This window comes from Balearica regulorum, chromosome Z (genome assembly GCF_011004875.1).
Source record: "Balearica regulorum gibbericeps isolate bBalReg1 chromosome Z, bBalReg1.pri, whole genome shotgun sequence".
In the NCBI taxonomy this organism is placed as follows: domain Eukaryota; kingdom Metazoa; phylum Chordata; class Aves; order Gruiformes; family Gruidae; genus Balearica; species Balearica regulorum.
Window position 1 is genome coordinate 76,984,064 of NC_046220.1, and position 14,394 is coordinate 76,998,457.

A 14,394-nucleotide genomic window follows, 5' to 3' on the forward strand; every position below is an offset into this window, starting at 1 on the left:
TGAGGCACCCAGTGTTAGGAAACACACAGGAGAAGCCTGCAAGTGAGGGGCTTTTTACAACGATGCATTTGGGATGTGTTTTACAGAGGCACAGACACACTCCCTCAGGCAGGGAGCTGCCCTGTGTCTCTTCACTGGCAGCCTCATCCCTTTCCAACCCGGGCCGGCTGTTTGGGGAAGGCTGTGTCAGGCTCTGGCATTGGTTCAGGAGGAGTTACAGGGATGTGCCAAATTTCAGGCTGTTCCTCTGGCCCTCATAGCTGCATCTCTTCCTACTCCGTTTCCTGCCAAATTTCCTGCCTTTGTCACTGCAGCAAATACCACCAGGCTCTGCAATGAGGGACACTGCCCCACAGTGCCCAGACAATGCCAGGGACAAGCTATGCAATATCACAAGCAAGGAAAAGCTGAAGAGCTTGAAGAAGAGTAAAAGCCCACCTTCTCCAAGCTCTGGGGCATTGCTGGGCTCAGTGAGGCAATGCAAAAACATGACTGGGATGGGTTTTGCCAGTGAAGACCAGTGTCCCATTTTCCATCCCTACTGAGTGAGTCCTCAGGTGCCCAGAACACTGCACAGCCATGAGCTGGAGAGAATTAGTTACATTTTTCCACCTACATTGTACAACCAGCACAAATGGAGGCCAAACCAACCCCTGTGGAGGTGCAGAGCCAACAGGGAGCTGCTCACCTGTGTGCCAGGGTTTTGCATGCTTCACCAGCCATGGGATGCCTGCTCCTTCCTGGTCACACCATGATCCAGCTCCTCATCCTTTCCCTTATACTACTGCCACCTCTTTCCTCTGCTCCACACTGGGACCTGGACTGTCACCCTCACCTTTTCACTCCTCTGTCTGCCAGGATGGACAGCTGAGGGGCAGCACAGGGCCAAGATGGGATTGCTGGGCTGGAGGTGTAATAGCACACACATCATTGCTGTGTCTGCCAGTTGCAGGTGAGCATGTCTTGGTGCCCCATTCCACTTCCTAATTTTCACCAGTTCTTCAGGGACCTGGCTGCCCTAGCTTGAAATTTTGGGCTTCATAGTCTGTGACATCCAACTGTCTTCCTGTGGTGGACAAGGCAGGGAGGCAGGAGACCCTGCCAGGCACTGGGTCCTGGTGGGACAGGGTTGTCCATCAGTGCACCCCAACATCAGGTCCTCTCCTGAGGTACAGCTGTATTGGATGTGTCCCAAAAGCACTCAGCACGAGGGATGCACAGAGAAGAGAGGCTGTAGGAAAGCAGATTCATAGTGTCTATGGTCACCTCTCACTTGTCTGCTTTGGCTCCCAGGGAGACGGGTGTCCTTATCCCATCACCCATGGAGAGGAGCTGCATTTCATCCAAAGAGATGCAGAAGCTAGGTCCAGGACCAGAGCTGGGTCAGCCAGGCTTTGCACCACTGCTTTATACACATCTCATGATGAGCCATCACCTTGCCTTTCAAATGCACCCCGTGGCTCGTGGCTCGGGGGCTGAGCTAACAAGCTTTCCTCCCCCATATCCCTGCGGCAGAGCCAGCACTCAGGAATAGCTGCACTCCTGAGAGCTGCTTGGGGCTCTCTGGCAAAAAAGCAGCTCACTCTCAGATGACCTGGAGGATAAGCTTCCACGTTGCCTCCATCAGCAGGCAGCTGTAATCAGTTATGGCAGGGGGCTGAGCACTGAATAGCCTCTGCAGGAGAGGTTGCAGGTTGGCAGACCTGCTCTCGCACCCAGCCATTGCTGGGAGAATGAGATTCCCCCCAAAAGTCTCACTGGCTCTGCCAAAGGCATGCTTTGAAAACAGCCTGTTCCCCCAGGGGTCCCTTTGCCTTCGTATTGGGGCTGTTAGGCAAGGAATGGGTGATTTCTCAGGGTCCTACAATCTTCTGCAGAGGATTTAAGTCATGTGCATAGAAATTAATTCACAGAGGACAGCAAAAGAAAGAAACAGGGAGAAAAGGCGAGCCAAGAGGCCTGGGAGGCTGGGCAGTGCCTCTCTTGCCATAATGTTATGCTGTGCCTACTCCTCTGCTGCCACGGCTTCCTGCCAAGGTGCTGGAGAAAGCAGAGGCTCAGCTCAAAGAGGAGCTGTGCAAGCTGAACAGGCATACTCAGGCAATCGCAGATCTAACCAAAATGCAAATCCTTTTAAGACGTGAAGCAGGACTCCTTCTCATGCATTAGGCATTTCCCAGGACAGGCAGCGATGGGCTCACTGGGCTGCAGAGGGGCCTGGGGAGCTCTAGGATGGCAGGCACCAAATACAGACACAATCAGTTCACAAGGAAAAGGATGCAAAGCCCACAGACAAACCGTTCTTGTAGCAACATAACTGTGCTGGCGTGGAGAAATACAAGGGAAGGAGTAAAGTAACACCTCACTAAAATCCATTTTGCTTGGCCAAATTCAGATTTCAGTTACTCTTGAATAGCCGAAGGACAGCAAAGCCAAAGGACACACAGCAGATTTGTCTAGAGAGAGGCATTTAGCTCAGTGACTTGACTATTATTGATCACAAAACCAAATCCCCCTAGCATTTTTCTCCAAACCCCTGGTATTGCAAAATGGAGTGGTCTTGCATCACTTTCAAACATGGGCAACCCTTTTATTACACAGATCTTCAAAGAGGAAACTAGAAAGTCAAAGCCCATTTGGCTTTGTCAGTATCCCCCTGACAGCACACAACACCTCATGGGATTAGAATTGCACTTTAGAAATAATTAATAAGTACTATTCCATTTTCTTAAAATGGGACCTTTTCTTGCTCCAGTTGCCAGTGTTTCCATTTAACGTACTAAACACACTTCATCCTGACCACTGAGAATTAACTTCAGCTTAAAATAACTTGTAAATATGCTGATGTTGTCTCTCCACCAACTGCCAAACACAGCGGTCACAGAAAGTGACATTACACAATGAAAATAAAGTTGAAGACACGTGGTCAGGAACAGTGAAAGGAAGAAAAAACCCCAGCTCTTTGACCTTGGAGTTCAGCGACCCTGCAGTTAGATAGACCTCTCTTCTCCCTTCAAATACTCTGATGCAACTCGAAAGTTATTTCTCCTAAAACAAAGAAAACTGATTTAATGAGAGAAGATTCAAGTCCTTTAGATCTACTGCTGGCTTGTTTGGGTTATCGCTCCAAACAGTGCTAGTGTCTAAAGTTGTCACATGCCTGTCCAGGATACAGAACTCTTTGTACCTGTGGTGTGACACTCTCAGACATTTGGATTTGTTGCTGTTAAGCCACTCTCCTGTGCACAGGGGATATGTCCAGGGTCCCCAAATAAATATCCAAAGGCTTCAGTTCTGCCCAGGAAGGATAGGAGCCTGCTGGCAAGTGGACCATCTCTTTTCCCAAGAAACAGTTTTCATGACTAAACAGTCCCCTCATTTTATCTCAGGTTATGTTAGATGGAGAGATGTCTTGATATGGGACAGTGGAGGAAGAACGGATCCTGCTAACGGTTTTCCCAGCGTGGTGGCAGGTCAGAAAAGTGCAGAGGGGAAGGAACCGGCAGAAGGGGCAGAGGACCCTGCTCTTGTCAGTGCACGTCAATATTTCCTTCAGTAGTTGTTGATTTACAGTTATGAGTCATAGATCTGCACAGCAAACTGGCTTCAGGACACCAGCAATGCTGCTCATGCACTGGCAAGCTGTGCACAAGCGGTATGGCCTCTTGCTGCCCTCAGTGTGTGCTAGGGCCAGCACACATTGACAGCGGGGATAGTCACAGCATCCACCTCCAGCCCTTCCTGCACCAGGGCAGGGTCAGAGCACCTGTCCCTACAGACTTGTATCTAACCTACTCTTGAAGGCCTCCAGCACTGGGTTTCCTTCCCATACCACGGAGTCAACGCCAGTGCATATGTCCTTACAGGGCCTACACAAGCAACACAGAAAGGTGTGAATGGGCAGAAATAGGGTTTCACGAGTCCCTGGATCCACCTCATGTTGCTTGGTGCTTCCCCTAACATTACAGAGAGCAGCTATCTGCAATTATCATAAATAATAATAATAATAATAATAATAATAATAATAATAATAAGTTTCAGAGGAACTGAAAGGAAAGCAAAAAGCATTTGCAAATCTCAGAGGAAGCAAAGCCATCAAGCTGCAGGTCAGTTTTTACAAGACCCAAACTTATATGTGTGTGCCTCCTTATCAGGGGGCCAAGCTGCATCTGGAGGAGGCAGTCCTGATGTAGGCAAGGCACAGCAGTGCTCGATGCCAAATTCCTCCAGCACTGCTTGTGCTCTGTGCTTTTGGGTCACTGAGCAATTAGACAGCCTGAAGAGACACGAGGAAATCAGCCACCGCTCAAACAGCACAGAAGCAACTGCAGGAATCTCAACAAGAGAGGGGCATTCACATGAAACCAGAGGGACCAGGAATTACACCACTAGAAAAGCAAGTCTTGAGCCGTTTGGAGAGAAGAGGTGAGTGCTTTTCTCTCAGACTGAGTGGTATCACATAAGAACTGTTGAAATAGAAAGTTTCAGGACAAAATGTACTTCCCTCAGTGCTCAACCACTCACCAGTCCAGGACTGCAGTGACCTCAGAGAGCGCATCTTATCTATAGCTTCCTCCTGTAGGTACAGACAGTCCTGCATGCAGATGGACTGTATCTCCTGGGACAGAAGGAGGGAGTTCAGGTTCATCTTCCCATGCTGGTTGGTTCATCCCTGTGGGATGCCGGACTCGTCCAGGCTTGTTGGTGCCGAATACAGGGCCATTATGAGCCAGCAGAAGGGGCCCTGGGGGAGTACAGCTTGGGCGAGAGCAGGGATTGAGCAACTTGCTTATCTTGCACTGATAAGCACTGGACCTGAACAGGGGCAGGAGATGAGCAATTTGTTCATCTTAACAAGATGCAGCGCCTGACGGGTCTGCTTCTTAATCAACTAAGTGATGCCTGGGGTGAGGGGGAGCCTTCACAGCTTGATGTTACTTTGGTAAAACTAAACAGACCACCGCACCTCTGTACTGAACGCCTTTGCTCTCCGCCACTTCCCCCCCCAGCCCCGATCAACTGCACAACAAGCCTTGTTAAGGGCCAATTGGCACACAATACCTGACTTAGTCCCACCTCGCCAAAAGTATAAATCTGGCATTTAGAATTCTCTTTTTTGAGGACAAGAATTCCAACTATCTGGATGGGTCAATAGGCCTGGACCTCTCTCCTCCCCAAGCAGGGACGCCTCTTTGGTAAGACTTGCGCCTCCGATTATGTCAGATGTTACCCTGGGAAAACTATCATTAACAAAAGCGCTGAACTATTAACTTGAGCTCAAAATTGTTGCAGTAAGTGCATTTATCAACGGCAATTCCGAACTTTTATATCTGTCGCCTCAATAAATTACCTATTTTTCTTTTCAACTTTGCAAAACTGTTTCAGTGAAAGTCCTTAGTGGGGCTCTGACAGGCAAACTTTGACTCTGATATGTGGCTACACACGTAATCCTTTAGACATAAACCGTTGACCAAGTCTGGGACTAAGACTGGACCTAGCCGCACCTAGGCTCCTCTCTGAGAAGGAGTTTAGAAAGCAAGGGGGTCCTTTCTGAACCTCATGACTCAAGAGGAGGGCCTCCCTCAGCCACACATCAGACTTGTACCCTTTTACGTGACAATCCCTCACAGCTACTGAAACACTGCCCACATCTACAGGAAAACACTAACAACAGAAAAAATCTCCTGGTCTTAAGCTCCTTCAAGTTTCTCCCCATCACCCTAGGTCACAGCAACGCAAGGCTACAAAGCAGTGGGGTTCAGGAACAAGCATCACACTGTCTGTTCACACTGTCCTAGCTCAGTACCAGCTCTGGACCTGAGCTGCATCCCACTGAAGCTGCGTATAGGGACAAAACCAGGGTCCCTTGTTGAGAAAGCGCTGTGTGCAGTGGGTGCTGCTGGGCAGTATGAGGAGGGAGCAACCTCAAGCCCCAGGTGACAGCGAAGGATGCAGTGCTGAGGGGAGGGATAGGCTGAAGAACAGATTTCAGCCAGTCTCCTACTCTCTCCCTAAAACTTCACACACTTCCATCAATCTTTCCCAAATCCCCTTCCTTCACCTCCTGAGAACCCCAACATATTCCCACTGTTCATCACAGTCCGTCAAATCCTGACTGATCCCTCCCAGATCCTGCCACCAGCTATGGCCCAAGAGCCACAGTGCTCCAGGCAGCAAGACTCAGCTGTTCCCCCTTGGCTGAACAGCCTTGGGCTGGATCTGTCCAAGGGCAAAATCATCAGGGCTGCAAAGATGCAGAGGGGCATAAGGAATCTGGAGGTGACACTGGCTGGTGTGATACGGCACAGAAAGAGCAGAGCAGCTGCCCAGCACTTCCACATGGATAGGAAGGCTCAAAGCTACCCCATGTCCCCTCGTTTGTCCCCACACCACCAGCTGCTCAGAGGCACCCAGCACTGGGCTCACAGGTGTATGCCTGCAGCTCCTGACCTGCGTGCAGCCCTGTCACCACGTCCTGGGATGGATGAGCAGCTGCGTTCCCATTCCCACTCTGCTCATGCCCAGCTAGACCCTGTCAGCCAGGATTTACTGCCTGGAAAGTAACTCGTTTGTCCCTGATGGACAGAGAAAGAGGTGAGTTGCATGTGAAGAAACCAGTAGCAGGAACAGAGGCTAAGATAATCATCCTAGATAATCCAAGATAAATATCCAAGACAAGCATCAGGCCAAGAAGCTGGCTGCCTCCCTGGCTGACAGCCTGGATACTGGCCAAGAAATTTGCCTTAGCCTCAGCAAATGCTGTATTGTAACACTTCTTTGACCTGCTTTCTTTTCTTCTCCCACTCCACTGTTGTCTCCCAACATTTCTAAAAACTCTTCACACCTTTTTTTTTTTTTTTTTTACTAGCTCTTGCTTACTTTTGGCATTGACAGGGGTTGTGCCAGGCTATTTTAGCAGCTTTTTAAAAACTAACCAAAGCCCATGAGCAGCTACATTCTTCTGACTGTGATGACAAAAGGCTTTAATTTCTTCCAATCCTCGAATGAAACTCGGAAGGCTTACTAATTAAACATCTCTGCCCCAAACTGATTCTTCTTACAGCAATGCTTCCCTCGGGTGAACTCAACCACCAAGGTCATTACAAATTAGGAATGATACTTTATTAGTTAAACAATTCCTGCCTGACAACCGCTGCAATATTTAAGGAGCGCTTGGAGTCCAAAAGGCACTGGAGTCTCTGCTGGCTTGGATGACAGCAGAGAGCCACTTGTTCCTACTGCTGCATCTTAAAATACTGCAAGCATTTCTGCCCCACCTCTGAGCTCTGAGCAGAAGGATGCAAACTAGTTTCACCAGGTCTCCTTGCACAGGACAATATCTGTTGGCATGAGCTTTTTGCCCAAGCAGGGCTGGGTGCTCAGGCAGATGGGTGTTCAGCATGGCCAATGCAGGACCATGCTGGTGGTAGTTTGATCGCAAACCCCCCCTTCAGCAAGCTCTGCTCTCTGCCTCATGGTTGCTCTTCGCAGAAGGTTTGGGTTTGACCATCTTTGGCCCCCCAGCCTCCATGCTCCCTAGGCTCTTGGAGCTGGTGGGTATTGTGTTCCCAGAGGACTCCCAGAGGACTCACACAATCTAGAGACAACAGCAACAGGCACAGAAAACCTCTACCAGGATTTATTTTCCTCATGGAAATAAATACAGCTCACTGCTTCAGGGCAAGGGGATATCTCTATCCTGCCCCAGAGACTCAGTCTGTGGGGCTGGGGAGGACTCCAGGACCCAAATCACCAGGCCAAAGACACAAGGATGCCCACTGTGCTTGGCACAAGCACAGAGACCTCTGTACCCTCTGTGCACACAGATGTGCCCTCAACACAAGTGCCCAACAGGTGGCAGAGCCCCTGTCCCCAGCTTCCTCTCAACAACAGATGCACCTTTTCCCATATGCCACTAAATGATTTAGGAGGCCAAAGCTCACAGGGAGTTTTAGGCATATTTTGAAGCTTTTACTGTGTGTCTTGGTGAAAGTTACTTCTGAAAATGCTACCTGAATAATTTCAAGAAGTTCCTCCCCTTGGCATATTTGTTCTGCCAAGTGTTCATAAATGAAGCTGTGCTAACACTGCTGACGGCAAAGCTTGGAGTATTAAATAACACTTCTTAAAGATCCCAAAGTGTTTTACAAACATGAATCAAATAAGCTGCAGATCAACGCTGCAAATTATTTAAAGAGCTCTTGAACCTCCCCTTCTCACTCTAGCATAGAAAGAGAGGAATGAACCAAGGTCTGACAAGAACCCAGGAGTCCTTACCCTCCCTATTTCCGCTTATCCACCACACTGGCTTTAACTAACAGGCAAACCAGAATAAATTCAGATCGGCTGAAATCCCACCAAGATGAAACTAGCTCACTCTCTCTTGGTGAGGCCTATCTTGGAAGCCCAGTGACAGCCAAGAAATCCACAGAACATGGAGCAGACAGCATCAGGTCTATTTTTAGGGGAAGAAAGATGGTTTGGAATGACATGTGGCTATTAAGAGCTCTAAAAAAGGGTGATTAGTCTGCTAGTCATACCTGTCAAAAGCAGCTGTCCCAGCAGCGTGGGAAGCTGGCGGAGAAGCTTCACAGGCAAACCCCTGTGACGTCAGTGTGAAACAGAGGAGCTGTGGGACCTGGATGAGTCTCTGGCTCTCCTTTCCCATCAGCACATCAAGTTCTGCCAGACCTCAGCAAAAGGCACCTTCCCAGCTCAAAGGAGTCAACAGAAACCAGACCGGGCAGCTGAGCTTGCAGATGCTGGGGTTGGTCTGAAGGCCACAACCTCCAGAAGCAGCAGCCATGGCTTCTCCTCCTTGGTGTTGAACAGGTATCCCCACTGGGCTCCGTAGGGATCAAGTGCCAGAGAGACCAGACTGAGGTACTCAGGTACCAAGCCAGGCACAGATGGGTTTCTCTGTGAGGAGACAGCTGGGATGCCAGGACTCTGCACAGTTTTGGACCCTCTCCACTTATAACACCTATGGATATTCTGCATCTGTTAACTTGGCTATGGAGGCTCCCAGAAAAGTGAGAGAAGTGAAGTAATTTTACAGTGGAAAGCTGGCTACACAGGGTAGAGGTTTAAAGATCACACCGACTTGACCTTCAGAGGAGCCAGGATCAATAGTCTGGAAGTACATCTGACTCCACACGGTGAGATGACACTCTTGCAAACACAGCTGGAGGCTTGCTGCTGGTCAAGACATGAACGCTGGTGCTGGCACAGCAAAGAGGTAGACAGGACACCGTGGATGTCACTGCCTGTTCTGCCAGGGCTTGACTTCCCTCTGTTAAAGCACCTTCTTGCAGCAACTAAACCTCCTGACTACAGGGTCCCAGACACTGGCATCTGGCACAGTGGATGCCGCATCAGCCATGAAAGATGGGGTCAGCGACCCAGCTCACTTGTCCACTTGCGACACAGAAAGGCCACTGAGCTGGCTAGGCCAGATCTGCCACTTTGCCACCACACTGCATGTCATCGGTTTTAAATTCTCATTTCTTTCAGAGAAGAGCTGGCTGCAGCCAGGGGACCTGCACACATCACCAGCCATGCCTGAACATTCCTCCTTCTTCTCCACATGTACAGGAAACATTTAGTTCAGTGCTTAGTGTCCTTCAAACCTAAGCAAGCAAGCAGAAGACAGATAGCTTAATAACATCAGAGCAGCAGAATCTTTTTCCATCCATTTTATACGTTGCCTGGGCTATGGTATCTATTGGTTCAAGGTCAGCAATAAGTGATTGAGCCACTCCTGAACGCACAGTTTAAACTGCTTTGTCAACAACATGCAATATGCCTCTGAAGAAAGTTGGCAAAGGGAGGAGACGACGTTCATACCTGCACGGAGGGCTGCTGCTGGCCACCAGGACTGGAAGGAGACATTTGAACTCATTCTGACCCACAGCGCAGTATTGTTGGGTGCTGCTCACCCCATAGCTGGAGTGGGGAGCAGAGCAGCCACGTTTATGTGTGTGTGACCCATCTCCACTGCTGAACCCTTGTGCAACCAGGGTCCATGGCAGACGCTGTGCTTGCCCACACCCAAGAAGGACTCATAAAGCAATGAGGAAACTTGTTCTGAGCCAAGCTTATGACAGCCCTGAGAGCTTGGATGGTCTCAGGCTGTGGTTTTGATGGAAATAGAAAAGCATGAAGCATATGAGACATTCTCCTCAACAGTTCCCATACGCAGCCCCAAAGAGACTGCCACGCTACTGTGTTTTCTATGCCCTCTGAGCACAGGGAAGATTCACATTTCCAGTGCTGACCGGCTGAAGGAACTTTTTAAAAATCCTTCAGACTCTGGACTGACACCAGGGTGATTAGTTCCTCGCCAAAGACCCTGCTTAATACAGTGGGTTGGTAGAGTATATAAAGCCTTTGAGGGTATATAAATAAAAGATGATCATCTTAACAGATTGCTTTCTTGGATAAGTTCTAAAAAGCCTGAAACTGAAAAAGCTCCACTAAACAAGAAACAGCTGGATATGAGAATTACATGGGCTCAGACAGGACACTGCATTTACAGCTATTCAGCTCATGGCTGGATGAAGCCCGGACAGAAAGTCTAGTAAAGGATCCATGTGGGTCATCCTCCATGACTGACCCTCATGCCTGGGTGGGAAAAGGGGCTTCACCAGTTCACAGAGGCACATACATCTCCTTGCTGCCACTTGAGACAAGGATCCCAAGTCTCCTCACAAATTAAAGACAGCAGTTGCTCATTTACAGGAGACATGACATGCTAGTGAGGCCACAGGCTCTGATGATCCAGGAGCACAAGAAGACAGGTAGCATGGGCTATGTGGGAGGACTTGGGAAGGAGTTGGGACCTCCTTTACTTGGTTTCAAGGACTTTTGCAAAGAAAACTCAAAGCTCAGAAAAGATGTGAGCTTTGGGAAACAAATGAACCTCTGCAGAGCTTCTGGGCTTGTCTGGACCATGGTGAGAAAGTGCACACAGACAGCAAATCCCCTTCCTACCCCTCCCCACTCCTGCCCAGGAGAGAATGGAGCCTTCTTATTCATACAGGAACAGAGACAGAGATCCAGCATCCCAAACATCCTACCCAAAAGGCTTGAGGTAATCTTAAGCACCTTGCTAGAGAAAGCAGCTTTGCCAACATCATTGCACAGTAGGAGAGGGGACAGTGATAAGGCATGAAGAGACCTGCTGTGGTTTGGTACCTCCATGAGGGGACTGCAGGTTGTCCTTACCTTGGGCATCCTGCGCAGATTGGGAGAGAGCTTCAAGGAAGTAACGTGGCCTCGTTCATCTCCAATGATGACCACAGGGTAGACAGGGTTAAACTGGATATGGGTTATTTTATTTTTCTTCTTGGCCACCACTAGCTGGGTGCAGAGAGCTTCATACTTATTAATGCTCAGATCAAACACGTGGGCCTGGGGAAAAAAAGGCAAACACCACAAAAGGAATTAATCAGGCAAGAACATCCCTCAGCGGCAGAACGATGGCTGAAGAAATCAGAGAGAAAAGGTCCCACGGAAAGGCTGCCTCAGCACACAACTACCATCTGCAGTCAGGACCTTTGTCCTCTTTTAAGTAAGCAGTGTGCGGAAGCTGCCTGCTGCTTTTGAGGGACCGTCTCCTTCCTGCAGGGACCCACGGAGTGAGGAACAGTTCCCTGCTGAGGGTGCAAGCTCTTTCCAAGAGCCTTGGCAAGGCTCCAGCTGATCCTGACTGGAGAAGGCTCAGAGCCAGCATTACTAACCCCACAGGTCTTAATCTCCCTTCTCAGTGCTGCAAGTAATGAGACAACCAGATGTTAAATCAGAGTCTAACACAGATTGATACACAAAGCAGAGAATGCTGTCAGTAATACTTATTACACCTTACTGCAGAGCGTTCCAACAGTTCCAGTTTAATAATAACATTAAAGACTCAAAATAGTAATTAATAGGGAAGTGATGGGAACATGGACAGTATGATTAAGGGTATACCCTGGGGTAAAGTCAGGGAAGCACAGGCAAATGCACAGGACAGCTCAGTGCTGGCAGCCCATTCCAGTCCGGCTGCTTCGGATGTTACGCCTGCACACGTGTCCTTCTCCCACAGCATCGAGAGAAGCGTCGGCTAAAGACTGGACAAATGGTAAAGGTGAGGATGGAGGGAGACAGACCCGAGGCCCCGCTCAGGCAGGATTCCTGCTGGCACGGACCTCAGGCCTACGGCAGTGATACAGCAGTGACACAGATCTGCCACACCATGAACTGTATGATAATGCATGCTTCACCATGACTCTAGAGGGAACAGTGGTAAACAGTGGTAGTTACTCGAGAGAATGTGTTAACATTACCTCCCAATAATTGCAATTAGGTCCTGTCATTGATACAACCTGCAAAGGCTAATAAAACATGACATCCCTCTCTTCCCCTGTGCTGAAGCGAGCAGCCTCCAGCGTGCTGGACTCCTACCTTGAATCCACCACAGAGACTTTCAGCCTTATGTTCCTTTTCCCTTTTCTGTCTTCAGAAAAACTAAGGAAGGGAATATTTTATGCTAACAAGTACAGTGGGAATATGGGGAAAATTAGGACTGAACTACTTGTACATCTCCTGCCAGCTGTGTCTTGTTTACCAGCACTTAGGAGCCAGATGAGACATATTATTTCAACATTGTGCCATGCTTACAATTTTAATCTAGCAATTATCTGAAATCGGACAGTGTTACCCTACAAAAGCTTATTCCAAATGGCAAGGAAGGTTTTGTATCAAATCAGTACATGTACTTTTCCATCACACACCAATGAGTTAGTGAATTTTATCTGAACCCATGTATAGCAAAGAGCTGGGCAATATGCAAGCACACGCCCCAGGCAGTCTCATGAGCTGCTGTGTCTTCGTAGAACTCAACATCTACCAATTTGTGATGTCCTTGCTCTGGGCAGGAGAACCATGCAAAGGTTTTACAGATGCAGAAAACAAGATGAGGAAGACTCCCTCCAGACTGAAGTAAAATAAGACTTTTGCAGATGGGGAAGAGCTTGAAAAGTGGACAGAGTTCTCAGACACGTTTTGAAGAAACCCATCACAGTATAATTCAAGAAGGGAATCCAAAGCATCAGCCACAATGAGGATCTGCAGTCTGGAGAGTCCTTCCTCAGTCAGCAGAAGCATAGGTGGAAAAAAAGATTTCATTTTTATCTGCTCAAAGTATCAGATGCCAGCATTAAATTCTGAATCTAGACCCGACACTTGAGGTCTCACAGTCCAGCCAAGGTAATACCAATTTCCTGCCTCTAGGTATAAATAAAGGTGGCTGTCCTGGCTTGTACTTTATGCCTGCTGTTTTACTATCTCTGAAAAGGAACAAGCTCTCTTTCAAATATATCAGTCTCCCATGACCCACACTCACTGAAGATTTAACTGTTTGCCTTCACAGAATACATTGTTATTAATTTAAGGGCATGATTCACAAACACACACACACACCCCCCTCATGGCACAAACTCAATGCTTAGCAGCTAAGAGCCTGGGAAATGCCCACTGCTTGAGCAGCATTGATTAATCTAGAAAAAAAAAAAAGCAATATGGAATTAGTAGCCGGTTTTCTTTTCAGCATCCAGGTCTGCTGTTCTATAAGGCTGTCGACGTATCACACCTGCACACCTACCCAGCGCTGCAGTGGAGAAGGATGACATGTCTGAAGGCTCAGTGTTGGAGTGCTGAGCAATGCAAACTACTGTGGGTGAAGCTGTTTTTCAAAAATGCCACTGACAGCCCAGACAAGCACGATGCCTGGGACAAGAACTCGAAACCATCAGCAATGTGGAGAAGGTCAAAAGCAAACAAGTTTATGAATGTTCCTACTATAAAGCTCCTCTTTTATGAGCTTCTAAACAAATGGGCTTGTTTTCCTTTGCCAAGGGAATCATGGAAAAGAACAAACTATTTCAGTTCTTCAGCTGGAAACATCAACCTCATATCAGCTGTCAGACACTCCAGATGGAGGGGTGGGCCACGGGTGTTAGGACTTCAGAGGCTCTGATTGAGACGCTTACAGGCACTCTCAGGCGAGAGGAAAATGGGGTCAGGCCAACAGTTATTGGTGCTTTGGGAGTAACCTGAAAGGCACAGGGCTTCCCACAGCACTTGAGGCAGCTCAACAGTTCTGTAAAGCAGCAGAGATGCATGTGACCAGCACCATCTGCATATCTGCCTGGGGCTTGGGGCAGGGCTTTCTACCCAAAGAATGGGAGATTGAAAACCTGCAGCCCTCCCTTGAGGTTCCTAGTCCCATGAGCTGCCCTGCTGGCTTAGGTTCTGGGGTTAAGGATTATGGAGCAGGATCCAGCTGGATCCCCCACCCCAGAGACTCACCAACAGCACACAGCTTCTCTCCATCCCACCGCCCCAGTGGTCCCT

The 14,394-nt window shown here is 48.6% G+C and overlaps 1 protein-coding gene across 3 annotated transcripts in view; it reads right to left on the reverse strand.

Annotated features, from left to right (window-relative positions):
• DNAI1 (dynein axonemal intermediate chain 1) overlaps positions 1 to 14,394 on the reverse strand; it is a 161,753-nt gene that overhangs the window by 19,537 nt on the left and 127,822 nt on the right. For all 3 annotated transcript variants that reach the window (XM_075739584.1, XM_075739582.1, XM_075739585.1), the window contains one exon: positions 11,227 to 11,412. In XM_075739584.1, the coding sequence (XP_075595699.1) occupies positions 11,227 to 11,412 (186 nt within the window). The remainder of the gene's footprint in view (positions 1 to 11,226; positions 11,413 to 14,394) is intronic.